The 27,912-nt window shown below is 36.8% G+C and overlaps 3 protein-coding genes and 3 non-coding genes across 6 annotated transcripts in view; 5 read left to right on the top strand and 1 right to left on the bottom strand.

The window, feature by feature from the left end:
* LOC116033581 (dihydrolipoyl dehydrogenase 2, chloroplastic-like) overlaps positions 1 to 1,817 on the top strand; it is a 7,835-nt gene extending 6,018 nt beyond the window's left edge. The window contains exons 13-15 of the mRNA XM_031276333.1: positions 281 to 394; positions 883 to 954; positions 1,476 to 1,817. Coding sequence (XP_031132193.1) covers positions 281 to 394; positions 883 to 954; positions 1,476 to 1,523 — 234 coding nt within the window. The 3' untranslated portion in view covers positions 1,524 to 1,817. The remainder of the gene's footprint in view (positions 1 to 280; positions 395 to 882; positions 955 to 1,475) is intronic.
* A 10,939-nt stretch (positions 1,818 to 12,756) lies between these two features.
* LOC116032264 (GTP-binding protein SAR1A-like) lies at positions 12,757 to 15,760 on the top strand. The gene is made up of 3 exons (XM_031274755.1): positions 12,757 to 13,190; positions 13,823 to 13,954; positions 15,246 to 15,760. Exons 1-3 carry the CDS (start codon positions 13,062 to 13,064, stop codon positions 15,564 to 15,566), a joined length of 582 nt encoding a protein of 193 aa, XP_031130615.1. The 5' UTR covers positions 12,757 to 13,061; the 3' UTR covers positions 15,567 to 15,760.
* LOC116033758 lies at positions 14,629 to 14,751 on the top strand. Its single transcript, XR_004100929.1, has one exon. It is a non-coding gene; the product is annotated as a small nucleolar RNA snoR83 (small nucleolar RNA).
* A 216-nt stretch (positions 15,761 to 15,976) lies between the features above and the next one.
* Positions 15,977 to 18,101, bottom strand: LOC116032263 (pentatricopeptide repeat-containing protein At1g09190). Its single transcript, XM_031274753.1, has one exon. It carries the CDS (start codon positions 17,984 to 17,986, stop codon positions 16,538 to 16,540), a length of 1,449 nt encoding a protein of 482 aa, XP_031130613.1. The 5' UTR covers positions 17,987 to 18,101; the 3' UTR covers positions 15,977 to 16,537.
* Positions 18,102 to 25,531: 7,430 nt separating this feature from the next.
* Positions 25,532 to 25,603, top strand: TRNAQ-UUG. Its single transcript has one exon. It is a non-coding gene; the product is annotated as a tRNA-Gln (tRNA).
* Positions 25,604 to 26,683: 1,080 nt separating this feature from the next.
* TRNAQ-UUG lies at positions 26,684 to 26,755 on the top strand. The gene has a single exon. It is a non-coding gene; the product is annotated as a tRNA-Gln (tRNA).
* Positions 26,756 to 27,912: the final 1,157 nt, after the last annotated feature.

Below are 27,912 nucleotides of genomic sequence, written 5' to 3'. Positions count from 1 at the left end.
TATATATATATATATATATATATATATATATATATATATATTTCTTAATTTTAATAATTATTCGGGGGTGGGGAGGGGTGTCCCCGTCCCCGTCCCTGGCGGGGAATTGAAAAAATTCCCCGTCCCCGATCCCCGAAATATTTCCCCATCCCCGTCCCCGTTTGGGACAGGGATCCCCGGCGGGGACGGGGCACATTACCATCCTTAATTGCAATCAAGTTGATCAGCTTCCTGTTCATTTTGTTTTGGACTTCTAAAGTCTTTCTGTTGCTTGATGCAGTTGATATATAGACCTGACAATGGAGAGATCCTTGGAGTTCACATCTTTGGTTTGCATGCCGCGGACCTTGTACATGAAGCATCCAATGCCATAGCTATGGGGACTCGCATTCAGGCCAGTCTTCTTTTTAAACACCCTGGATACTTGGAGCTTAGATACAGATTCTCTCAAATACCTTTTGATTACTCATTAATTTAAAAGGGGATGTGACTTTTATACACAATATAAAATAGAAAAAGTTTTAGCCAGTAAACAAACCTGAGTTTTAAAAAACTGAGGAAGTCAGACTCATGTCACTTGGTATGCTGTGAGTCAGGGTCTCAGGGATCATGTAACTACATGAGCTGCAATGAACATTTAGGTCAAGTGTGACTAACAATTATCCCTGGCTCATAGTGTAAAGCAATGATGGCATATCTTCTAACTATTAAAAGTAGTAAGCCTGATTGGATTTTTCTGGATGATTAATTTTTTTTTTTTTAAACTTCATCACTTTATCCAGTTGCACAAAAAGTCCTGGAAATGATTTAAAAAAATAACAGAAGCCTTTTAGTGGAACATTCTTTATGCCTAGCCATTAATCCAACTTTTGCATTGTACAGGATATTAAATTTGCAGTTCATGCTCATCCAACTTTGTCAGAAGTGCTTGATGAACTCTTCAAATCTGCAAAGGTAAATTCTCGGTTTAGTGCCTTTGTCAGTATCAGTCACCCAACCTAGAAGAATGTCTCCCAAAGAGTGCCAAGTTCCCCCATCAACTATTGCCTTTCATCTTACTGACAAATAGCTTTCCATGATGCCCTCACTAGTTTTCTGGCAAATTATTTTCATCACAATATAGCTTGTCTATTTAAGAAATTGCTTGACTGAGATGGTTAATCGTCTATACTTTGTCTAAATTGATATATGAATTATCTAAAAGATGACAAAATGATTGTAAGATCCCCTCACTTCTATGCATGTGTATAAATTGCAGGTAGGGAATAAATCCTCCTTAGATTCTGAACTGAGATTCTCTGACACTTTTAACTGGTACATACATATTAGACCGCCTGTTTTGCATGAGTAATGTGCCTGAACACACAGTGTCTATATACCCACCCTTGCGGCTATGTGTTGATTGTTCCCAAATGATTGGAAACCCATCTTGCAGCTTTGATCATAACATACTTCACTGCACTTCTGTATTGCAGGTTAAAGTTGATTCACACAGTCCAGTTCATGAACCAGTTGTGGTCTAAACTTTTCAGCAGTGTTTTACACATGATTTAGTTGGATTTTTCAAAGGGTTCCCTTGTTTTTCGGTTCATTATTTTCTGATCATTGCGGTTCCTTTGAGAGGCTTTGAAGTGTTCCTAGGCTGTACACTAGTTTTAGGTTCTCAATCGAGACTGAGAAATTTTTTGTTTCCTTCTTTACATAGCCATCAAGTTTGTCATAGAACTTTTATTGGATTTGGAAGTGAAAAATATATACTGATTATCTGTAAGTTAGAGTTCTTCATTGTCATATCAATAAAGTGGTCTTATTGCAAACCTTTTATTCTATACTTGTTTTGTTGAAGCTATTGTGTGTACATTGAGCATATTTATTTAACTTCATGTATTATATATTGAATACATTTGCTAACGGATGGTTTTCTTTGTGTGAAATATATATATATATATATATATATATATATATATATATATATATATATATATATAGGCGCGCTCTAATTAGAACAGGTGCACAGGAGAGAAATAAGAACAATCCACAGCCGTTTATGTGTCCAGATCAACGAATCAGATGTAATTAAAAAAAAAGAAAAAGGGTCAAATTGGCCATCGAACGTAACACGAAAATGCAATCGGGCCACTCAACCTAAAAAACGTGCAATTACCCCATTTAATAGCGCAATTTCATTCAAATTCACCATTTAGCCGGTTTCCATCCCTTGTTTCCGGTTGTCCGATGACATGACAGGTTATGTGGCAAATTTTAACTTAATTCATTTAGTTTGCTTTGTTTCATATTCCACCGTGTCATCAGAAAACCCCAATTCCACCTCGACGGAGGGAGAGCTGCAATCAGAAAACCCACAATTCCCAAATCAAAATCCCCAAATCCCAAATCGAAATCCCCACCGATGAAACACAATCCCAATTCGAAACAAACCCCCAAATCAGAAGTGTTGCCCCAATTCGAAACATCTCCTTGTTTACTATACTATTGCTGCAATCAGAAAACCCTAGATACTACGTGCGTTGTTGGTTCGTTGAAGAGTTTCCACTTCGCAGTTTCAACGAACGAAGTTCAGGTAAGGTTCTCTGAGTTCTTTTATAGTTGGGTCTATGTTTTTTGTTGTTTATGTGGAAAAGCATGAGAATTTATGTTGTTTGTGAACTGAAATGGAGACATATCTGCTTTGCTTTACTATGGGGTCCATCGTTGTCTGTTGCTTTGTTGTGCATTGTTTAATGGAACATAGCTTTCCTTTTGTGGTCCCTAACCCTATTAATAAAGTTGAAGAATTGTCAAGTTGTTGAATGGAATAGTGAGTCAGAGTTGTGGTCCCTAATCTGTAATAATAAAGTTCAAAATTACTTGCATTGTTCAATGGAATGCTGAGTCAGGGCAGTGGTCCCTAAACCCTAATAGTAAAGTGTAAAAGTGGGTAGAGTTAGCTTCTTTAATATTGCAGATATGTGTTATATTTACTGCAATGACAAATCTGGAAAAATTGTTTGTTGTTAGGTTTATTTGTTTAATTCATTTTTTAAGTTAAATGCTGAAAATGGATTGTTTGTTATTAGGTTTTCTAGTGATGTGCACTGTAGAACTAGTAATACACCATGGGGGTAATTTTGTTAAAGACTTAGAACTGCAGTACATTAATGGGGAGGTTTGGGAAGTTAATATAGACCCAGATTTACTGTCATACCCACACTTAGTGAAGTTCATAAAAGAAGGTCAGTATGGAAAAATAGAAACACTCTATTATAAAACACTCCATGAGCCATTGACCAAACTTATAGTTTTGTGGAATGATGCATCTGTGCTAGACTTGACTGAAGTAGCAATTAAATATAGGTTATGTGATATATACCCACACTTAGTGAAGTTCATAAAAGAAGGTCAGTATGGAAAAATAGAAACACTCTATTATAAAGCACTCCATGAGCCATTGACCAAACTTAGAGTTTTGTGGAATGATGCATCTGTGCTAGACTTGACTGAAGTAGCAATTAAATATAGGTCATGTGATATATATGTGGATCATGGAATAGATGAGGCTGATTTAATTCTATGCTATCTATTACCTGGGTGTGAGGAACCAACTGAGGGTATTGTAGGTGAGGAACCAACTGAGGGTATTCATGGTGAGGAACCAAATGAGGGTATTGTAGGTGAACCAAATGAGGGTAGGCAGAGTGTAGGTGATGAGGCTAATGAAGAATCAGATGAGGTGAATGAAGAATCAGATGATGAAGGGAATGATGAATCAGATGATGAAGGGAATGAAGGTGATGAAGACAACTATGATTCTGCTAGAGATGCTACTGAATTTTCTGAGTCTGAGAATGATTTTGGAGGAGTTACACAAGAGGATAATACAGGGCAAGGTTTGGAAGGGGAAGATTTGGAAATTGCTAATGGCAAGAGAAGTGAGATTAAGGCCAAGGTTAAGACTACCAAGGATAAGGCCAGTGAAAGAAATGAGGTTGAGGGTGAGGCATGTAGTGATGACTACTACTATGAATCAGAAGACCCACCAAGCCAAGATTCAGAAGAAGAAGAAGTAGTGACACAGACTACAACACCTCCAAGAAAGAAATTAAAGCTGCCATCTTACAATCCTGAAAGTGATTTCCCTGAGCTGGAAAAAGGGATGCTATTTGAGGATGCCAAACAGTTTAAGACTGCCATGATAAAGTATGCAGTGCATTTTAAAAGGGACATATACTTCTATAAAAATAAGAGTAGGAGAGTGAGGGCAAAATGTGTTGAGGGCTGCCCATTCCTTTGGCATTGTAGTTGGGAAGAAAGGTATAGGTGTTTCCAATTGAAAACTTGCCTACTTGAACATAGGTGCAACTGCAAATACAAGCTTAAATTGGTATCTTAGAAATGGTTGGAGGAAAAGTATGAGGACATAATTGTAAAAGACTCAACAGTTCAACATACTAAGCTTAGGGATCAAATCCAGACAGAGTTGAAGATTAATGTAACAGTCAGTATGGTGAGAAGGGCACAAAGAGCAGTTTTAGAAAAGGTTAATCTTGGGTATTCAGAACAGTTCAAGAGGATACGAGATTATGCTCAATAGTGTTTAAACTCTAATCCTGGAAGCACAGTTCGTATCCAGACCATTAGGGTAGTTCCAACAGCACCTTGTACTTTTCAGAGACTTTATGTGTGTTTCAGTGCAATGAAAAGAGGATTTTTAGATGGTTGCAGACCTATAATTGGTTTGGATTGTTGCTTTCTCAAAGGGGCTTTGAAAGGGGAACTGTTATCTGCTGTTGGGAGGGATGCAAATAAACAAATGTATCCAATAGCTTGGGCAGTAGTTGAGATAGAAAACACAGACTCTTGGAGATGGTTTCTACAGTTATTGACTAAGGACTTGGAGCTTAACAACAGCTGGAATTGGACAATCATTTCAGATCAACAAAAGGTACTTTTAATGATTTATAGTTTTGAATATTATTTTCTGATTTACAGCTAAAAATGGTCACTCATTCCAGTAGCTTTATACTTGTGTTTTGCAGGGTTTAGTGACTGTTATCAATGAACTTTTGCCTAATGTAGAACACAGAAACTGTGCAAGACATATACATGCAAACTGGAGCAAGAAACATAGAGGAAAGGTGTTAAAAAAACACTTTTGGATGTGTGCAAATGCAACTACTACAGAGCAGTACAATGCAATGGTAGACCAACTAGGATTAAAGGATGCCCAAGCTAAACAAGATTTGGAAAACTATCCTGCAAAATTCTGGTGCAAAGCATTTATGCGAACTCAAGTGAAATGTGATTCAGTTGACAACAATATCTGTGAGGCATTTAATGGGACAATTGTTAAGGCGAGGAGCAAGCCAATAGTGAAGATGTTGGAAGACATAAGGGTACAAACCATGACAAGGATTGCGAGATGCAGAAAAAATGTTGACAAATGGCATGGTAACTTTGGTCCTAGGATTATGAAGAAGCTGAATCAGAATATAGTTGAAGGAATGGGTAGGCATGTTGACTTCAACGGGGATGATGGTTATGAGATTAAGAAGGGAAGACAACAGTTCAAAGTAAAGCTACAGGGAAAAACATGTTCATGTAGATCTTGGGACCTCACAGGTATACCATGTCCACATGCATGTTGTGCCATATTTGATCTAGGCAAAGATCCAGAAGAGTTCATTGATGAATGCTACTCAAAGGAAGTTTACAGAAGGATTTATAGTCACACCATCCAACCTCTGAATGGTGAGATCAGTTGGCCGAGGACAAATTGTGAAGAAATACAAGCCCCTCTACCAAGGCCTATGACTGGAAGACCAAAGAAAAAGAGAACCCGTGAGCCTAATGAACTCCCCGTTGGGAAAATTTCTCGACAAGGTCGAATTATAACCTGTTCAATTTGCTTCCAAAAGGGTCATCAAAAGAAAGTGTGCCCAACTAAGAGATCTGTGCCAGGTATTGGAGGTTCTGTCTCAAGTGTTGATTCTGCCTCAACTTCTATGCCATCTGCTGCCTCTGCTGTTGATGCCTCAAGTAATATGCCATTTGCTGCCTTTGCTGAATGTGTTGCCCCAACTTCTAGGAGAAATAAACCAAGGAAAAGAGCAGGTGGCTTTGGTGTGTACATCAACCAAAATACTGGAGCACAAATATTGAATGTAAGTGATTTATGATAGATACTACAGTTTGTGTATTATACTTGTAGATGTTATAATGATAGATGTTATGTGTATTATGTAGCCTGGAGGAAGAAGACAACAAGTTCTATCTGTGGGAAGGAATGCCAGTGCAAGAGCCAAGAAGAAGCAGTAGGGCACCTATGAAAACTTATATTTTGAAGCCAAGTAGCCAAGTTCTATCTGTGGATGTTAACTATGCAAACTTATATTTTGTATTTTGTAATTGAATCTATCACTGGAATGGCTAACTTTGAAGTGTTCACTTGAATGCCTAAGACTGTAATTTGGCTACAGTGAAATGTAAATGGTTAACTTGAAGTGTTCACTGATAATGGGACTAATTGGTTGTATTTTGTACTTGAAGTGAAATGTAAATGGTTAACTTATGCTTCATGGTTTTTGGTTTTGGTTTATGCTTTTGGTTTTGGTTTGCTGTTTACAGTGATGGTTTATATAAGGTTTAGGATTTTGGTTTTCGTATATGGTATAAGGTTTACAGTTATGGTATAAGGTTTACAGTGATGATTCACTTAAGCTTAATGGTTTTGGTTTTGGTTTATGGTTTATGATTCACATACATAGCCAGGTTTTGGTTTTGGAATATGGTTTATAGTGATGGTTTATGGTTCACTTAAGCTTAATGGTTTTGGTTTTGCTTTATGATTTCCAGTTATGGTTTAGGGTTTACAATGATGGTTTGGATTTAAATACCAATACAGTTAACTACATTCACATGACAGTCAATAAACAAGCATTCATATTCATTCATCATGGGGTTAATGCAATACAAGAAAGTCCAGGTTTAGTAATAAACCTAACATTAAACCAAACAACTGCACCTAAAACTACTACAACTCCAGCACCTACAACTTTAACCACATTTACACAATTAAGATGGCCACTTATATTCATATTCTTCGTTGCTTCTTCAATTCTCCCCAATCTCTGTTGGATCACCATAACTTCATCTCTCAAACTTTCAAAAATCTTTTTGCAATCCATTACATTAATTTTGGTAGACTCATACTCTATAGCTCTAAGTCCTTGCATGATATCCTCAACATAAAGGAAAAACCCACACCTATTGCCCTGAAAAATCAAGGAAAACCCTAATTCAAACTGAAACAACATATGAAATAACAACAGTGCAAAATCTCACCTTCCAATTTTGACATCTAAAAAATTTTCTTCCACTTTCCCGAGCTGTGCATAATGGGGATTTCAGCCCACATTTACAGTACAAACATGGCTCGTATTGGAGAGTAAAATTGCGATTTGGCATTCTTGGAGAACTTGAAGACGACCTTGAATTAGAAAAATCCATTAGGTTTCGGCCTCACATGCGCTTAGGGTTTATGTCAGGAGAAGAGAAATAGAATAACAGGAACAACGACTGAAGAAGAACACTACTCTCCTACAGTTGCTCGAAGAAGAAGGGAATGCCGATTTCGATCTGCGATTTGCAATCGTTGGTCTCCGTCGTTTGGGGATTTTGATTTGGGATTTGAAGTTCTCTGATTGCAGCTGCTCTCTGTTGTTAGATGACACAGTGGAATATGACACAAAGCAAAATAAATGAATGAAATTGCCACGTAACCTGCCATGTCATCGGACAACCGGAAACAAGGGATGGAAACCGGCTAAATGGTGAATTTGAATGAAATTGCGCTGTTAAATGGGGTAATTGCATGTTTTTAGGTTGAGTGGCCCGATTGCATTTTCGCATTACGTTAAATGGCCAATTTGGCCCCTTTTCCTTAAAAAAAAAAGCGATGCAGTGGCATTTTCGTAAATAACTCAAACTTTGGTGCAAGTAAATGTGTTATAAGTGCAAGTAGTTGGTGCACATTTACAAGTAAAAAACTAGAGTAAAATCACTTACATGTGCACTTATTTTCACTTACAAGTGCAAGTAATTTACCTTGTTAAAGTTCGTGCACCTAGGTGCAACTAATTATACCATTAGGTGCAACTAGTTGTAACGTTAGGTGCACTTAGTATTGATGCTCAATGTACATTTTACATGCACTTGTGCACCTATTTTCACTTACAAGTGCAAGTAATTTACCTTGTTAACATTCATGCATCTAAGTGCTCATTTGAACACAATCCTATATATATATATATATATAGAGAGAGAAGAAGGAATGGAAAAAGCTAGTGGGAATTGAACTCCTAGTCTAAGGGTTCGAACCCTCACGCTTTCTTAAATAAAAAGGTACCCCACTAACTCCACTAACTAGTCAATTATTTATTTGTATCTGTTTTTATATACTTATATCTAAAACTGTAGTATACATACATACATATACATATACATATACATATACATACACATACATATATATATATATATATATATATATATATATATATATATATATAAACCGCACCGACTGCACGGGAAGGCACAGCCACACCTGATTATGACCATATATATATATATATATATATATATATATATATATATATATACACACACACACACACACACACACACACACACACACATACATACAAAGGTTACATATGGAGTGCGAGTGGGGTGAGTGGAGGCAGCTGCCCTCACTGCCCCCATTATGACTTTGCCACTGATGGTGATATAAGAAATGAACTGCACACTAACAATAAAACACAAATTATTATAACACCACCATGATTATATGATAATTTATGGTGTTTAAAAAAACATATGATTAACCAACTTGGTTAGCGTGAGTGGTTGTGCACTTTCATCCCCTAAGAGTGGTTGGAAATTGTGCCAAGGACCTTGTGGTCCAGTGGCATCAAACCCTTCCCTTTATACAGGAGGTGGTGGGTTCGAGCCTCAGACTTTGCCTTTAATTGAGCCGGCTCGGTCTGAATATTGTACGGGCTTAAAGGTGCCTCATACAATTAGGGCTTACTCATGACACTTCCGCAAAATATTTTGTGGACCTGGATCCACCTTGCAAGGTGGACACATACACAATTTACAAACTAAATATTCACAATTTAGCTTTTAAAAATTCAAAAGTTGTATATTATGAGTTTTATATTCACAAGTTCCATTCAAATATTGCACTCAATTCCAATACTAAAAATATACAATTTAATTTTTTAAAAATTTAGTACAACTGTTATTTATTTTGACTTAAAAACATAATTTACATGATGAAAGTTTATAATTGGGTAATTCTATTTGTACCACCCAAAATTTTATTTACACCACCATTTAATAGGTTTGATAGCTTTATAGGTGGTGTAAATAGAATTTGCTAATAATAATTTTTCTATAATATTTTGTAATTAAATATTTAAAATATTTATTTTTATTATTTCAAATTGTGATAGTATAATAATTTTGTGTATAACAATTTTTAATTATTTTTTGTAGTATCTAATGTTTAATGAAAAATTCATGATATTCTTTATAACTCAAATTTTTTGTATGCATTATTTTACCTTATTATAATAATATAATAAATTAACTTTAATAGCTAAAAACAGTAAAAACACATTACCATCACAATAAAATATAAAAAGAAAATTTTTATTCCATTTCAATCCATTTAAAAAAAAGGTATTGAAATTAGAAATATTATTAAATTAAATTAAACTAAATATCTATTTTAAATTTTTTTAAAAAAAAAACAAAAAAAAAAAAACAAAAACAAAAACAAAAACAAAAACAAAAACAAAGCAACCCCGTTGCTCTGTTTCATTTTTTTTTGTATATATATATATATATATATATATATATATATATATATATATATATATATATATATATATATATAGTTTTTAAAATTTTAAATTGTTATTCAATGTTGTCCCTTAACTCCGTAATCATCAATTTGACCCCTGAAATAAAATAAGATTAGTCAATTAAACCCTTCTGGCCGTATTCCGGTGAAAACTCCGATTAAGCAGGGTTAATTTGGTCATTTCACTTGCTTCTGAATTAAAAAATAATAATAATAACAATAGGCGACATTTTGGTCAAACACCACAGTTTCCCTCTATATTACAGCAATCACACCACCATTGGAACTCCATTGTTGTTAAACCCACCATCCACTTCAGTGTACACAACAGGAAGCTCTCTTTTCCCACCGGAAAATTGCCCCACAGCCAACCCGCCGTCGGAAGGTGGTTGTTGTTCGTTTGAAGAAGCGCGGTTGGTGGTGTTCAAGTCGCCGGAATTTGGGGCATCGGTGGGGAGTTGGTGGCGGCAAACGGGGCAGGATTTGCGCAAAGACAGCCATGGGAGAATGCAATCAAAATGGGTATAAATGGTCGCCGGAGTTTCCTATTCGTTCCTCATATGCCTACTGTTTCTTCTTCTGAATTCAGTTTGGGATCGCAACAAATACCACTGTCTTATAGCACAAGACAATCAAAACACGAAATTAATTTTCGATTTTAGTGTTTTTTTTTCTCTTTCTTCGGCCTATTTTCATTTAGTATGAACAATCTTACACTTTTTACACTATGCTGGCACTCTGTTTTCGACGTCCAGGAGCGGAGCGGCCGTTTGAGCGTCGATGCCATAAACGACTTCGTGGGAGTGAAGATAGCTCATTGCCCGCTGTACATGGATCTTGAGAAGCGGTTGACAGCTTGCTGAGCATCCCCTTTTTCAACCACAGCAGCCGTCCGACCAGCTCGACCGCCGCTTCTTCACCTGCTGCTACTGAGTCGCCGCCGGCGACGGCGTTTTGTGATTCGCATTCCCGCCGCGAGTCAACGTTTTGCTTCAAGCTAGGGTTTCCAAGCCATCGATTTTCACCTCGATCGATTTCCACGCTTCCTCCTCTGCACCATCGCCTGCCTCCCTCTCACCACTCTAGCAATCTCCCTTCATATTTAGGGTGCGATCGATCTCCTTTTGCTAATTAAACTTGAAGGATGTGCAAAAGTTTAATTGAAGGGTTTTGGTTTTCAAAGCAAAATAAGGAACCCAACAGATGAGATGAGATTTCTGGGAACGAAGAAATCCTTTATCTTTTTTCTTTTTTCTCCATCGTTCGTTCCCATGAAATGACCAAATTAACCCTGCTTAATCGGAGTTCTCACCGGAATACGGCCAGAAGGGTTTAATTGACTAATCTTATTTTATTTCAGGGGTCAAATTGATGATTACGAAGTTAAGGGACAACATTGACAGTTCGCGAATAATTGAGGGACCAAATAGGTGATTAACCCTTGTTTAAATATGTTTTCAATTTTTTTTTTTGTTTAAATAATATTCATTCCATTTCAATATCTTTTTTTTTGGAAACTCTAATTCCAACACCTTTTTTTTTGAAAACTCTAATTCCAACACATTTTTCTTTGTGTAATTAATACAATTGACCATATTGGTGTAAAGGGTAATTCTATTTGTACCACCCAAAATTCTATTTACACCACCATTTAATAGGTTTGATAGCTTTAAAGGTGGTGTAAATAGCATGCTATTTACACCACCTTCATGCTATTTACACCACCTTCATTAAAATTGGTCAAACATTATGTTTTCTATTTAAAATATTTATTATTTATTTATATTTTTAATTGTGAGAGAATAATAATTTTTTCTTTAATATTTGTAATTAAATATTTAAAATATTTATTTTTATTATTTCAAATTGTGATAGTATAATAATTTTGTGTATAATAATTTTTAATTATTTTTTGTAGTATCTAATGTTTAATAAATTTTCATGATATTCTTTATAACTCAAATTTTTTGTATGCATTATTTTACCTTATTATAATAATATAATAAATTAATTTTCAATAGCTAAAAACAGTAAAAACACATTATCTCAATAAAATATAAAAAGAAAATTTTCATTCCATTTCAATCCATTTAAAAAAAGGTATTGAAATTAGAAATATTATTTAATTAAATTAAATATCTATTTAAAAAAAAAACAAAAACAAAAACAAAAACGAAGCAACCCCTCCGGCGAGGGGTTGCTCTGTTTTGTTTTGTTTTTTTTTTTGTTTATATATATATATATATATATATATATATATATATATATATATATAGTTTTTAAAATTTTAAATTGTTATTCAATTTAATTTTGTTTAAATAATATTCATTACATTCGAATACCTTTTTTTTTTTTAATTCTAATTCCAACACCCTTTTTTAAAAAAAAAAACTCTAATTCCAACACCTTTTTCTTTGTGTAATTAATACAGTTGATCATGGTGGTGTAAATAGCCATATTTATACCTTATTGCTATTTGTACTACCTATAAAATTATTGAAATTTGCAATCTTTTGTGAATTTCAATGTTATTTGCACCATGGGTGGTAGGAATAGCAACACCCGGTGTAAATAGTCATATTTATACCTTATTGCTATTTATACCACCTATAAAGTTATTGAAATTTACAATCTTTTGTGAATTTCAATGTTATTTACACCATGGGTGGTAGAAATAACAACACCCTTATAATTTCAATACTAAAAATACGCAATTCAATGTTATTTAATTATGATTCTCATGACATTTCGTGGTCTAAGAACCAAATTATAATTTATGGTATTATTTACTGTTCGCGAAAAGCACTATTGATAGTTGAGGAATTTGTGAACCGTATAACTGGACAGTGTGGAAGCTGGAAGCATTGGTAAACGCCGATAAACCAAACGCACACCTACGCATTGCTCCAAAATGCGTTAGCGTTTTAAGGAGTTCTCTGTTGAATGAATCGAAAGGGATTGCGAAATCGACGTGGGTAAATCCATCGATTCCACTATTTGTTTTACGCTTCTTTATCCTTTTTCTTCTTCGTTTCTGGAGTTCTAGGGTTTATTCGTCGGATCAGAGGTTTGTCTGCAATCTGGTAGTATTAATTTAATTCACCTCATATAACAACGTATACACGGAGGAAGGATGTTCTTGGTCGATTGGTTCTACGGGATTCTCGCATCGCTGGGCCTGTGGCAGAAGGAGGCTAAAATCTTGTTCTTGGGCCTCGATAATGCTGGCAAAACGACCTTGCTTCACATGTTGAAAGATGAGGTCTCTTCATTTTTTCTGCAATTTCTTTTTATTTTTATTTTTATTTCATCTGCTTATTAATTTAAATATATTTAGATAATAGTTGATTGTATAACTAAAAATATGTGGACTAGTGTATTGAGCTTGAGGAGACAAGTGCCCTGTGCATCCATGGGTGACTAGCATTTCCTTTGCAGTGAAGAATCATGGTGAAGCGAGATTAGGTCACATTTGAAGTGATTATTGTTAATCGTGGCTTTTAATAATCTCTAACCAATTTTATTAGAACAGTTGTTTAGATTTTGATAATTTTTTTTGAGATTGAAACAAATGAATTTTGGAAGCTATTTGATGACTGGTTCTCTCTATTTTTCCAATTTGTTGGGAACTAAATTTTTGTTCTGTCATAACCTGTCTGTCCTCCTAGGCAGAATGTGATAGAAAGTTGTTAGAGATTGATGCCAATAAATTATATTCTCTTTGGTTTTTCCTGAGGAGAGATTTTATTATGTATTTTCCTTTTTTGTTTTTGGGTGGAAAGGCATTGTAAACAAGGGAAATAGCTCTTTTTTTTCTTTCTTTTTAAATACCACTAGGCTTTTGTTTGATGTATTTGTGCTAGTAAATCTCATATTTTGACTACTATTAACCAGAGATTAGTCCAACATCAGCCAACACAGTACCCAACATCTGAGGAGTTGAGTATTGGGAAAATCAAGTTTAAAGCTTTTGACTTGGGAGGGCATCAGATTGCCCGCCGTGTTTGGAAGGACTATTATGCTAAGGTATAATTTTTTTCATTAAATTTATTTTCATAATTTTCCCTCTTTATTGAAATTGAATTCTTACTTCTAGCATCCTACACATTATAGGAGACTGATTACTGGGGTTCTTGGATATTTTTGTGTTGCTGTTCTATATTCTGTGAATTTGTGTGCTAGAAGTTGTACTTTCATTATGGGTGCTGCCACTAGCATTGTCATTAATTAGCCATGATTATTGTTGTTAGCTTGCCCATCTTGATTATAACATGTCTCTTGGTTTTTGAGAGCATTTTAGATTAATAGTGTAACCAGGTCTCATATGACATTGTATATACTAGGAGTTTCCAGCTTTTACTTGACCTTTATTCTATGAAGAATGATGATAACAAGCTACCAATGAGAAAAAAAAAAACGTATCACTGTGCTCTTTTGAGGTGTTTGGCATTCACTTTGTAACAGATTACCTTGTGCTAAGTGGAGATGCCCTTCCTTTTCTTTAAATTGTCTGCACTCTGCAGGGTAAAAGTAGTTTGCAAGAGTGCGATTTCTGCCAATTGCTGCATATTTTTTCCAGTCTAATTTTTTGCTTTGTACACCTGTCACCTTTGCATATAGAAATCTAAGTATTGCCTGCTTTTCATTTTTCACACACTCAGCTATTAAATAACAGAGTATAATGTGTGTATGCCTTAATAATCCCAAATAAAAGTACCAGTACTTATTTGATTTATCGGAGGCACATATTGATGGTAGGAGTTCACAGATAGCACCTTTTTGTTTTCTCAAAAGGTGTTTCAGTAGTATCTCACTATCTCACCATACAATTGTCTCTTCAACCGATTAAGTCTCTTGGTAGAATTTATATTGTAAATCAAAATGGAAAGGCTAAGTGACTCAAAAAAGGGGTGAAAACAGACTGCAGCGAAAGAGAAGGGGATGGACTAAATTTAGTCGAAAGGAAATGCAGTTGATGAAAACCAATGCTGCAAGTAAATTTCTTTGATTATATTTATGTTGTTATCTTTGAATGGATTGTTAATTTGAGTATGTCTTAATTATAGATTATATCTGTTGTTAGAGTTGGCGGTGTTCTGTTTCCTGTGTGGTAAGCAGGCACAGGTGATGTAAAAAGAAATCTCTACAGCAGATCACTGGGTTGTAATATCTCATTTCTGTCTTTTTATCTCAATAATTGTCACTGTAAATGCATGTTTTAGTCAGTTTTTGTTTCCTTTGGTACCCTTGGAAGTTCTTACAGTATTTGTTTGTCATGTAGTTGAGTTCATAGTGTGGTTTTTAATTTTGCATGAAGGTGGATGCTGTTGTTTACTTGGTGGATGCCTACGATAAAGAAAGGTTTGCGGAGTCAAAGAAAGAGCTGGATGCTCTCCTGTCAGATGAGTCTTTGGCCAATGTACCGTTTCTAATTTTGGGTAACAAGATTGACATCCCATATGCTGCCTCTGAAGATGAATTGCAATACCACATGGGGCTGACTGGCATCACCACCGGCAAGGGAAAGGTAAACCTGGCAGACACTAATGTTCGCCCACTTGAGGTATTCATGTGCAGCATAGTCCGCAAAATGGGTTATGGAGAAGGCTTCAAATGGATGTCTCAATACATCAAGTAGATGCAAGTGTTATTTCGTACTCTAGGCAAAGAGTGTTCGCCCTTGTGAAAAATTGGTGGTTGAATATATGTTGCCATTGATTCTAGTTTTTGGTGAAATGACAAAGAACCATTTCTGTTACATCATCACCTCTCAAATTTGAGATGAACATATATTTAGTTCTTTAATGACATTTCCCTCTTTAGACCTCGACATATTCTCATGTTTAGGTGTGTATTTTTAGTTTTTTACCAGAGCTCAAGTACTGTTTTTAAAATAGTTGTATGACCCATCTAGTTGCAGGTATTAAAGTATGCTCCACTCATCAAATAAGAGTTTCAAGAATGAAGATCAGGTGATGAAGTCAATTGACAATTGTATAAGATTTAGACTGTTTATTATCTTTTTGTTGAGCTTAGTTATTTCCATCCTTCTGATAAATATATACCTTCTAGTCATTCATCCAAGAGAGTCTTTACACAAGTGTCATATTTGGTCTTAAGAGTCAAGTTTCAAAACATATTTTTAGGCCAAATAGTTTAACTAATACGAAAAACAAAAACAGTCAGGGTTATTCATCATTTCTCTCTTAACTTTCTCAGAAATGGACGACCAAAAGGGCCAACTTATCAGCATCCATTTTCAGGTTAAAACTATGCATAAAACTCTTTCAGATTGAAGTCTATTGTACTTGATTCCATTGAGTAACCGTCCTGATCTGTTCCCTCCAATCCAAACTAGTAGAGTATTGCTATTCCCCTTTGCTTTGTAAGTTTCCAATTTCTTTCTCATGAGAACTGAATACCAGTTAGCCTGGTTGCAGATCGAAGATAACGACCGGGACATTCATTCTTATGGCTTATTGCTTACAGGGACAGCTAATGCTTTATCTGTTTGTGCAGGAGAACTATTACCAAATGTAAGGGAACAATCAACAATGGCTGACTCATAGCAATATAGGCACCTCCCTCCTCATCTAATGTAAGATGTAACTACCCGACCATACTTTGCCCTGCTTCTTTCGTAATGTTCCTTTCTCTCATCAACTCTCTCACCTGCTCAACTTCATCCCATTTTCCTTGCTCTGCATAAATATTGGACAGCAGTACATAATTACCTGAATTCCAAGGTTCAAGACTAATAAGTTCCTTAGCGGTGCATTCTGCTAGTTCCATATCACCATGAGTGCGGAGGGCACTAAGCAAAGAACCCCACAATGCAGCAGCATTTGGTTTCATTGGCATCGATTTTATCAAATCATATGCCTCTTGCACATGTCCGTTACGGCCCAAGAGATCGACCATGCATCCATAATGCTCGAGTGTTGGCTCAATATCGTAATTTGTGATCATTGAAGCAAACAAAACTCGGCCTCTTTGCACCAAACCTGCATGAGTGCAACATGCTAAAACCCCCACGAAAGTTGATTCGTTAGGCCTCGTGCCTTCACTTATCATATTGTCAAACAACTGAACCCCAAGTTCAGCCTTCCCATTGAAAGCCAAACCGGAGATCATTGCATTCCAGGAAACAACATTCTTTCCAGCCATGTCCTTGAATATTAAAGAGGCAGGCTCCAAATCCCCACATTTGCAGTAAAAGTCAACCAATGCATTGCCTACAGATACATAGTCACCGATAAGACCTTTAGAGTCAACATAAGAATGAATCCAACTCCCCACTTCAATTTCTCCCAAACGAGCACAAATTGGCAAAACTGTGACCACAGTAGCTTCATCAGCCTCAAATCCATTGCCATTCATCTCTCTGAAGAGCTCCAAAGCTTCCTTATCCCTCCCACTTCGAGCTAACCATGAAATCATCATATTCCAAGAAACAACGCTCCTCTCATCCATTTGCCTAAACACCCTCAAACCCATCTCCACATTCCCACTTCTACAATACCCTTGAACCATCAAATTCCAAACAATCACATCTCTTGGAGACATTTCATCGAACACCCTCTTTGCATCCACCATTCGGTCACAGCTCGAGTACAGCTCCACAATCCCAATACCTATGGACGTGAACCTATGAAAACCAAGCACAATGGCTTCTTTGTGAACTGCTTGGCCCAATCGGAGATCTGGGAGATTCGAACACGCCTTGAGCAAAGGCGCGAGCGTGTACTCATCCGCCCAAATTCCACGATTCTTCATACCGGAAAAGAGCGCAATGGAGTTAAGAAACGGGCCACAAAGAGAGAAGCCCTTTATCATGGAATTGAAGAGAAAAATGTTGGGGTATGGGAAGTGTTGGAAGATGGTATTTGCGTAGTCCATCTTGTTCTGCGACCCACAAACGGAGACAAAGTGGGTGAGGACTTGATTGGAATTGTGCAAGAGGTGGCGTAAGATGTGGGCGTGGATTTGGGTAAGATGGATTCGGGTGTTTTGGCCGTGTAGGAGGCTGAGGATCCGCCGCTCAACTGCTCGCCTCATCTCATCTCATCTCATCTGCGCTCGCTCGCTCGCTCGCCAAGGATGTCAAATGTCGTCAACTGCGTAGATGATCAATTTTAGCGCCAACTCTGGTTATCACTTCTCTGCCTGGGTAAGCCTTCTTTACTTCTGTAAACTTACTTTCCCAAATTATAGTCCTTCTCTAACGGATTCACTAATCAGTTTTAGGCTTTTAGCCTATAATGTCATGTTTGGTTGGATGAAAAATCAATTCTATAGAAAAGATTTTCCAAAAAGTTGAGAAAAATGAGTTATTATGTTGTTTGGTTGGATGGAAAATGTTTTTCATGGAATTTGACTTTCCAAAAGGAAGGAAAACAAATTCTTAGGTTGAGATATGTATTTTGTTTTCCAATTGGGAAGAAAGTATTAAGACATTGACTATTTTACCTTTATCAAAATTGATTAATTACACATGTATATATAGCCAAACCATTACTTACAAAGGGCATTTTGATCTTTATATTTATAATTCCTTACCATTCCAAACCCAACCAAACAATGGAAATATTCTCAGTAATTTTTTTCCACCAACCAAACAGTGAAACTATTTTCCTAGTAATTTATTTTCCATTGAATTTGAATTTCATTTCCTTCAAATATTTTATTAGAATTAAATATTTAATAATAGACTAATCTTGGACAATGGATGCAAATTTTTTTTGAAAACAAAAACAAAAAACAAGCAGAATATATTAATTCAAGTTAAGAGATAGTACAAAGATAATACATGGAAACAAGATTGAGATACAATCCATACAATCTGACTTAGATAAAGCCTTTCTAGCTAGTAACCCTATTCGCAAACCGTTTGACAAACAAAAAAACAGAGATTAGAGGAAGCTCTAGCTATTTTGTTACCATCATGAATAATAAGATCAAACGAGGAAACCATGGATTGACTGTTAATGCCGTAAACCACTTGGAGGAAATTGTGAACACCATCAATATTGAGATCTTTGAGCCATTTTAATGCTTCACGGACTCCGATAGCTTCTGCTTCCCCCAATTTGAATGTTCCCTGCCATTGAATTTCCTTTGCAGCAAGGAAGGAGCCATCAGAGTCTCTTAATACACACCCAAAGCCCATCTTGCTACCAATGGAATTTAGAGCCGCATCAATATTAAGTTTAACCCATCCAGTAGTAGTTTTTTCCACACTTCCGAGTTCCGATTGCCTGTTAGTAGAAGTAGGACTGGATTCCCAAAAGTTAGCTAATAATCATTCTTGGAGAAAACACATAGTTTGGTCAACAATCATATTGGTAGTAATGAATTTATGGTTCTATACTTTATCATTCCTTACTTTCCAGAGTTTCCAACAAATCATAATCAATTGACAAAGAGCCTTGTCATCGAGCTGGTTAAAATTTGTCTCCACCCAATCATGGAAAGAGCTACGATTCTAGTGCCCCCTCCAATCTTTGCATAAAAAAAATACCCTCTAAGATTAAACACTTTAGCAACCAAGGAGTTAGGGTGTTGAACAAGTCTCTAAGCTTGCTTTCCTAACATAGCCACATTAAAATCCTTTATCATCCTAAACCCCATACCTCCTCACTTTTTAGGAATACAAAGGGCATCCCATCCTTTCCATCTAATCTCTCTACCCAGCCCTATCTCCCTCACAACCCCACCTATACCCATTCATAGCCCTTTCAATTTCCCCACCCAACTCCAAATGTAAGAACACACTCATAGTGTAAGTAGGTATTGCTTGAATGACATTTTTGAGAAGAATTTCCCTCCCTACTCTAGATAAGAACTTGTTATTCCAATTTCTAATTCTCCCCACCCTGTCTAAGCCCCCTTTTAGGAATAATAGTACCATATCTCCCTACCCTCTAACAGGATGTTATACTCCACTGTAGACACAAACTCCCAAACTAGATTAATAATGTGGCCAACAAAACGCATTTTGCAAAGAATAACTCTAAGGAAATCCCAATCTACCTTGTCATAGGCTTTACGCCTTTACTCAAATCCAACTTGACACCCAGAAACCTAGTATTCCCTGCCTCTTTCTTTTCAAATAGTGATTAATCTCGTAGGCCACCATCATGTTGTCAATAATTAGTTTTCCAGGAACAAAGGCTGATTGAGAATCAGAGACCAATTGATTAAGAAAAGGTTTTATTCGGTTAGCCAGAATCTTAGAAAGATGCTTATAGAGGACATCGTTGGTCCCAAAGAGTTGAACCACAAGTTTAGAGAGGGGGGCGGGGGTGAATAGACTTGTGCAGATTTTAAAAATCTTAACTATTCAGAAATTCTAAACTTAAGGTGAACTTAAGTTAAAACAACTTTTCATAAAGGATTTTGGCAGTAGAAAAATGTGAACCCTTTTTATTTTTAAGCACAATTTTAGTCTTGACAAATTTTAGGTTTGGTTGAATTACAAACTTGAATTTAAATGCTTATAAAGTAAATAGAGAGAGAGAGAGATTTTTTATAGTGGTTCGGCTATCAACCAGCCTACTCCACTCTTCTCCAAAAATTCCTTGGAGGATTGCACTAAACTCCTCAGTACAAAAGAACACTTGAGCCTTGAATACAAAGCCGGCCTCAAGCTTCTCAGGTTTTCACAAGTCACCATTTGTTACTCCGCCTTTTTCTACTTCACAAAGTAGAGATACAAGTTTTTGCAACAAATGATTGTTGAATCTTCAAACTTGGTGTAGACTTGGCACTTGAATCTTCACTTCTTGTTGGCCAAAGTCTAAGCTTGATCTTGAAATATTTAGCTCTCTTATCTTCTCTCACTAGTAAGTTTTCTTGCACTTAGAACACTTTGAATCACTTGATATTGTTTAATATTAAGACCAACACCTTCTTCAGTCTTGATTGAAGGTATTTATAAGAGCATTTGAAATAAATCCGTTGGAGGGAGATAGATTTCAAACGTCTCTTAACTCTTGGGTAATGACCAGTGGATATTGCGAAAGGTTACTTTTTGTCAGATTTTTCAGCCGTTTGACAGGCCTTTACTTGGTGCACTTTACTTTTTGTACTACACATGTTATCTAGGCGTTTAAGGAAAATCCTATTGGGATGTGTACCTAGGACTCCAATTGCCTTGGTAACACTTTGTATAAAGTTTCTGACTTTTAACGTTTCGAACTGTTCGCTTAGAGAATGTCTTGAACAGTATATCCAAGAGGTTAACTTTTACCTCTCAATTTAACTCTTCGTATCATAGCCTTTTATAACCTTTCAGAGATGACTATCAAATAGTCATTCCTACTATTTGAACAAGTTAACTAATCTTTAAGTTACCTCTTCAAATCCCCATTACTCGGTAAGGTTGGTCCTTCCACTCTTCAGCCATTGCAACATTCCGGTCTTTTGAGTCTTGTACTCTTGGTCTTCAACTCTTCGTTACTTCCACTCTTCATAGCTCCTCATCCTCTTTGACTTCTTGTTTGAGAATTTATGTTTATCATTCGAGGTGTAACTCTTCGAGTTACAATTCGGACTCTTCATAACTATTCGAATAGAATGAGAAATTCTTATGTCTAAAAGAGTAAAACGAATTGGTGACTAAAATTTCCTAAGTCTTTTGGTATCATCAAAATCTAATTTACACTTGTTCTTAACAATTTTTCCCTTTTTATGATGTCAAAACATATACTCTTATTATGTGGCTAATTTTAACTAGAATTGATTTTTATTTCTCAATTCAGCCAATAACTTGAGTTTGACAAATTTTTCTAAGAAAATTCAGACTTACATAACTTAACACACAACGCAACACACACTGAAATATTTCATTAATCACAAGAACATTACATATCACATTTTTAGTGCTAAAAAATACTTGAAGCATAAATAAACATTACAATTCACTTCTTTTCTCATTGCTTCTTCTTCTCTTCTACCTCTCTTCTTCTCCTGTCTTCAACCCTCTGTAAAATCTCATTAATATTTCTCCTGGAAGCTAAGACATCTATATTCACCACCAAGTGGCGATAGGTCATGGTAATATCAAAACTATTATACTTTGCGAAGGCTTCCAACACATTTGTGCCTTCTAGCACTCCACATCTCCACCAGTGGATGCATTCAATTGTTTTCCTTCTATCAGTTAAAGAGATACCACTATCCTTCATGACTTGAAAGAGAAGCCCTACACGGTACTCATCATAGTCCATTAGAACCCTTTTTTAGCAAAGCAAGTTTTTCAAAAATCTCCTTTTGGGCTTGCTCTCCTTCAACTCTTCAACGTTTACGTTCCTATTCAGCAGCTTCATCCCTTTGCCTATGTCTCTCTATTTCTTCATTGTGTGTGACTATGAAGTTATGCTTTTGCTTTGCAACACATTTCTTAGCCCATAGGCAGGTTTTCAGGCAAGAATTTGGATAGATGTTAACGATCGTTAGAAGAATTCAGAGATGAAGAGGGAGCTAGTCGCTCTTAGTGGTAACGATAGATTAAGCCCTAGCTTTATTAAAAAGATCGCACCACGAATCCGACCACCCAATCTGGTGAGCTCTTCGCGTTCCCAAGTAAATTGATGGCTACCAAAGCTAAAATCCTTCAGACCACTGGACTCAATAGCCTCGCGAAATCCTTCGGGTTGCAACCATGTTTTTCTTCTGGATTGAGTATATCATTAAAATCCCCCATAACCACCCAAGGAAGGGGTTAATAGAGGATAAATGCTTCAAAAGATTCCACGATTCCTGTCGTCGGTGCCTCTATAAAATGCATAGAAACTAGTTAACCTCCACTTCGCATCACCTGTGCTTAAAAAAAACCACACCATCAATGTGATTTGTCGAGTAGGATTTTATTTCCACGTTTGTATCGTCTTTTCATAATAAGGTCAAACCTTCTTTATGTCTTACATTACCCACTACAAAAAAGCCCAAATATCCTAGCTTTATTTTTAAAGGTTGTAATCTGTCCAGGCCCACTAACATCTCATTAAGTGAAAAGATGTTAGGCTTATTAGAGTGGGGACTAAGTCCCACGAGAACTTGAACTGTCGTATGGTTCCCAAGCCCCCGATAGTTCCACGACAAGAGACTCATTTTCCTAGATGGGCATGATCTACATGTCCTGCCCTTAGCAAGTTTTTTAAACTAGATTTAACATTGATTGGCAGCATAGATTGAGAATTGGGCTCCAATAATGACCTAGGGGGTTCGATCCATCTTCTTTTTTGATATAGCAATACAAACCCATCAGCAACAAGATTCGTGCCATTCAAGTCTAAATGAGAGTCAGCAAGCATACTGTGTTCCTCTATCACCATGGCAGCACACCAAGAGGACAAGCATTCATTACCTCTTCATCCTGTACGTTGTCCTTCTGTACCCATAGCCTATGCATGCATTTCTAAAAACCCACACACCTTTGTAACTACTACATCCTTTCCCTGACAGTACGTATGTCCTGTATCGTAGCGACGCGGTTGCTTAGAAATTAACCATCTCTATCTGATAACAGGTTGAGTCTGGCGCCCTGCTGCACAGAGCCAAACACCATAAGTTTTCTCATCTTCTAGCTTCTCCCTCTTGAATAGCTTTGAACAAAACCTTTCCGTACTACCAAGGATACCACATATAAAGTAGAAAATAAGAAGCTTTTCGTAGCATAAGTTAATCCATGTCCATGCACCACCACTACGTTTGATCTTCAATTTGGACAACAATGGCTTCGTAATGTCCACAACAACTTTGATGCGCAGGAAAGCTTTCCAAGACCCATCAAAATTATTTATGTCAGGTTGTACATATCTACCCACATGTTACTTATTGCTTTTGTCGTTTTCTCCAAAAAGGAACCTATTGGGAGTTTATGGACTTGAATCTAGAAATCTATAGCATCAAGTTTAACTGCATGTGGTGGAACACTCGGTTGCAACCTTGCTAAGACAAGAAGATTTTGGTCATAAACCCACGGGCCATCGCTAGGATACATTGGACATCTATCTCATAGAAAAACTAGAATAGATAAAGGTTTGGGGATGCCTCTTTCACCCCCATTCCTTTTCTTGTCACCAAACTGCAACCAAAGTATCCTTCAGGAAGTTGAATTTAACTGTTGGCGTTGGCCAGGTTGGCCGAGTTCATGCCCATGCTTGATTCAAGACGTGGCATTGTGGCTTACCATGGAGGGATGTGATTAAATAGTTAATGTCCCACCTACTTATCACTAAAGTGTTTTAAGTAGGATATGCCAACTAAATAGCCAAAGAACTTTGTGGTTATGCGTGCTTGACTTACAACAGTCACAGGATGGGTGACAAGCATAATGTAGTGCTGATATCCATCAATTGGCATCTAAGCCAATGTAACAGATTCGAATTGATGGCGAGGAGAAAGCCAAGTCCAATCTTGAGAGGGGGATTATGACTCACCAAGGAGGGATGTGGTTAAATGGTTAATGTCCATCTACTTATCACCAATTGGTTTTAAGTAGGATATGGCAACCAGATAGCCAAAGAACTTTGTAGTTAAGCGTGCTTCACTTATAATAGTCACAGGATGGGTGACCCCTTGAGAAGTAAGTATAATGCAGCGTTGAGATCCATCATTAACAACCTTACTAGTGAGCTTTCGTCCTCATCGTGCACTAAGCCATCCTCCTCATCACCGCCCTCACCATTTGCCTATATGAGCTAGATCCAGGACTGGGGTTTTGGGGATTTGAAGGTTCAACTTGATGGGAAGCCATTGAGACAAGAAAAAACTAGAGAAACGCTGAAAAAAACATAAGATAAAAATGGAAGAGGGTTTGTTACTTAGAAGGGAAGAGGGTTTGTTACTTAGAACAGGGAGAAAATGCTAGCAATGAGAGAAGCTAGAAGGAACCCCAAGTACAAGACAAAATTATAAATTGCAATGATTACATTGTTTAAGGTTCCATGGTGTAGTGGTTAGTACTTTGGACTTTGAATCTAGTGACCTAGGTTCAACTCCTAATGGGACTTTTTTGAATTGCACACGAATATGGATAGTTCTACTTTTTAGTTTACATGCATATCTATACACTAGTTTTATTATAATAACACTGAATTATAAGAACTACATGAAACACACAATCTACTACACGAATGCACACGCAATAACATCCAAGCATGATTGTGAGTAGAATGTGTGCATTCATGTAGTAGATTGTGTGAACTCATGTAGTAGTTCGCATGTTCTTATATAATGCAGGATTCTCATATGAACGCAAGAATATATATATATATGGTAATGTTCCAATGAGAGCACGGTAGGTTTTGGGAGGGGGATTGTTTGGTGTCGGGCCGGTTAGTCGAGTTCAACCCCTACTCGATTCGAGAAATTGCGTTGTGACTTTCCACGCAGGGATGTGCTTAAATGCTTAACGTCCACCTACTTATCACCTACTTATCCTGTGACCCCTTGGGAAATCTTCCAGGGCCTCAAAAGAGGGGTAAGGGCTCACCATAAAAACAAGAGAAACACTAAAGAATAAGGAGCTGTGGGAAAAGCTAGAAGGAACCCCTAGTACGTGACAAAATTATAAATTACAACCATAGCATTGTTTGAGGTTCCATGGTGTAGTGGTTAGCACTTTGGACTTTGAATCTAGTGACCTGGGTTCAACTCCCGGTGGGACCTTTTGTAATTGCACATCACTATGGATAGATGACCATTTTGACCTTTTGTAATTGCACATCACTATGGATAGATGACCATTTTTAATATACTAGAAAGCACATCACTATGGATAGATGACCATTTTTAATATACTAGAAAAAAAAATTCGTTACCGTTTTTTTAGTTCATTACCGTTGTATGAGTTATGCTTTTTAGTTTCATGTTCTATACACTAGTTTCATTATAGTGTATCATTTTAATTCCTCAACAGTAGGTGCTGGGAGGGGGATTGTTTGGAGTCGGGCCGGTTGGCCGAGTTCAACCCCTACTCGATTCGAGAAATTGCGTTTTGGCTTTCCATGAAGGGATGTGGTTAAATGTTTAATGTCCACTTACTTATCACCTACTTATCTTGTGACCCCTCGGGAAATCTTCCAAGGCCTCAAAAGAGGGGTGAGGGCTCACCATAAAAACAAGAGAAACACTAAAGAATAAGGAGCCATTGGAGAAGCTAGAAGGAACCCCTAGTACATGACAAAATTATAAATTACAACCATAGCATTGCTTGTGGTTCCATGGTGTAGTGGTTAGCACTCTAGACCTTGAATCCAGTGACTTGGGTCTGACTCTCGGTGGGACCTTTTGCAATTACACATTACTATGGATAGATGACCATTTTTAATATACTAGAAAAAAAAATTTGTTAGCATGTTTTAGTTCATTACTGTTGTATGAGTTCTAGTTTTTAGTTTCATTTTCTATACACTAGTTTCATTATGGTGTATCATTTTAATTCCCCAACAGTAGGTGCTGGGAGGGGATTTTTTAGTGTCGAGCCGGTTAGCCGAGTTCAACCCCTACTCGATTCGAGAAATTTCGTTTTGGCTTTCCATGGAGGGATGTGGTTAAATGCTTAATGTCCACCTACTTATCACCTACTTATCATGTGACCCCTTGGGAAATCTTCTAGGGCCTCAAAAGAGGGGTGAGGGCTCACCATAAAAACAAGAGAAGCACTAAAGAATAAGGAGCCATGGGAGAAGCTAGAAGGAATCCCTAGTACATGACGAAATTATAAATTGCAACTATGCCATTGTTACAGGTTCTATGGTGTAGTGGTTAGCACTCTAGACTTTGAAGCTAGTGACTTGGGTTCGACTCCTAGTGGGATCTTTTTGTTATTGCACATAACTATGGATAGATGATCATTTATAATATACTAGAAAAAAAATTCGTTACCGTATGAGTTCTACTTTTTAGTTTCATTTTCTATACACTAGTTTCATTATAGTGTATCATTTTAATTCCACAACAATAAGTGTTGGGAGGGAATTGTTTGGTGTCGGGCCGATTGGCCGAATTCAACCCCTACTTGATTCGAGAAATTGCGTTGTGACTTTCCATGGAGGGATGTGGTTAAATGCTTAATGTCCACCTACTTATCCTGTGACCCCTTGGGAAATCTTCCAGGGCCTCAAAAGAGAAAAAATTCGTTACCATATGAGTTCTACTTTTTAGTTTCATTTTCTATACACTAGTTTCATTATAGTGTATCATTTTAATTCCACAACGATAAGTGTTGGGAGGGAATTGTTTGGTGTCGGGCCGATTGGCCGAATTCAACCCCTACTCGATTCGAGAAATTGCGTTGTGACTTTCCATGGAGGGATGTCGTTAAATGCTTAATGTCCACCTACTTATCCTGTGACCCCTTGGGAAATCTTCTAGGGCCTCAAAAGAGGGGTGAAGGCTCACCATAAAAATAAGAGAAACACTAAAGAATAAGGAGCCATGGGATAAGCTAGAAGGAACCCCTACTACATGACAAAATTATAAATTGCAAATATAACATTATTTGAGGTTTTATGGTGTAGTGGTTAGTTCTTTGGACTTTGAATCCAGTGACTTGGGTTTGACTCCCGGTGGGGCCTTTTGTAATTGCAGATGACTATGGATAGATGATCATTTTTAATAGGGATAAGGGTAAAATAAGGCCTCTAACTACACATTCAACTACAAAACGCTCCAATTAAGACCTCAAACTTTCAAAAAAAAAATACAATTAGACTATTTTATAGGCCCTTCAATTACAAAACGCTCCAATTAAGACCTAAAACTTTCCAAAAAAATGCAATTAGACTATTTTATAGGTTACCTAGGTAACCTGTAAATTATTTATTGATTAGATTGTTTAAGCTTAGGCGAGGATATACCATTAGGTAAGAACCCTGTGGACTAATCCAAATCATCCATTTGGAGTTATCTAATGGCTACGAATGCAACTGCACAACAAAGTGGGAGGGATGCACGACAATCACAATATGAATGCA

This window comes from Ipomoea triloba, chromosome 10, assembly GCF_003576645.1.
Source record: "Ipomoea triloba cultivar NCNSP0323 chromosome 10, ASM357664v1".
Classification (NCBI taxonomy): domain Eukaryota; kingdom Viridiplantae; phylum Streptophyta; class Magnoliopsida; order Solanales; family Convolvulaceae; genus Ipomoea; species Ipomoea triloba.
Note: the sequence above shows the minus strand (reverse complement) of the source record. Positions and strands in the feature narration are given on the sequence as shown.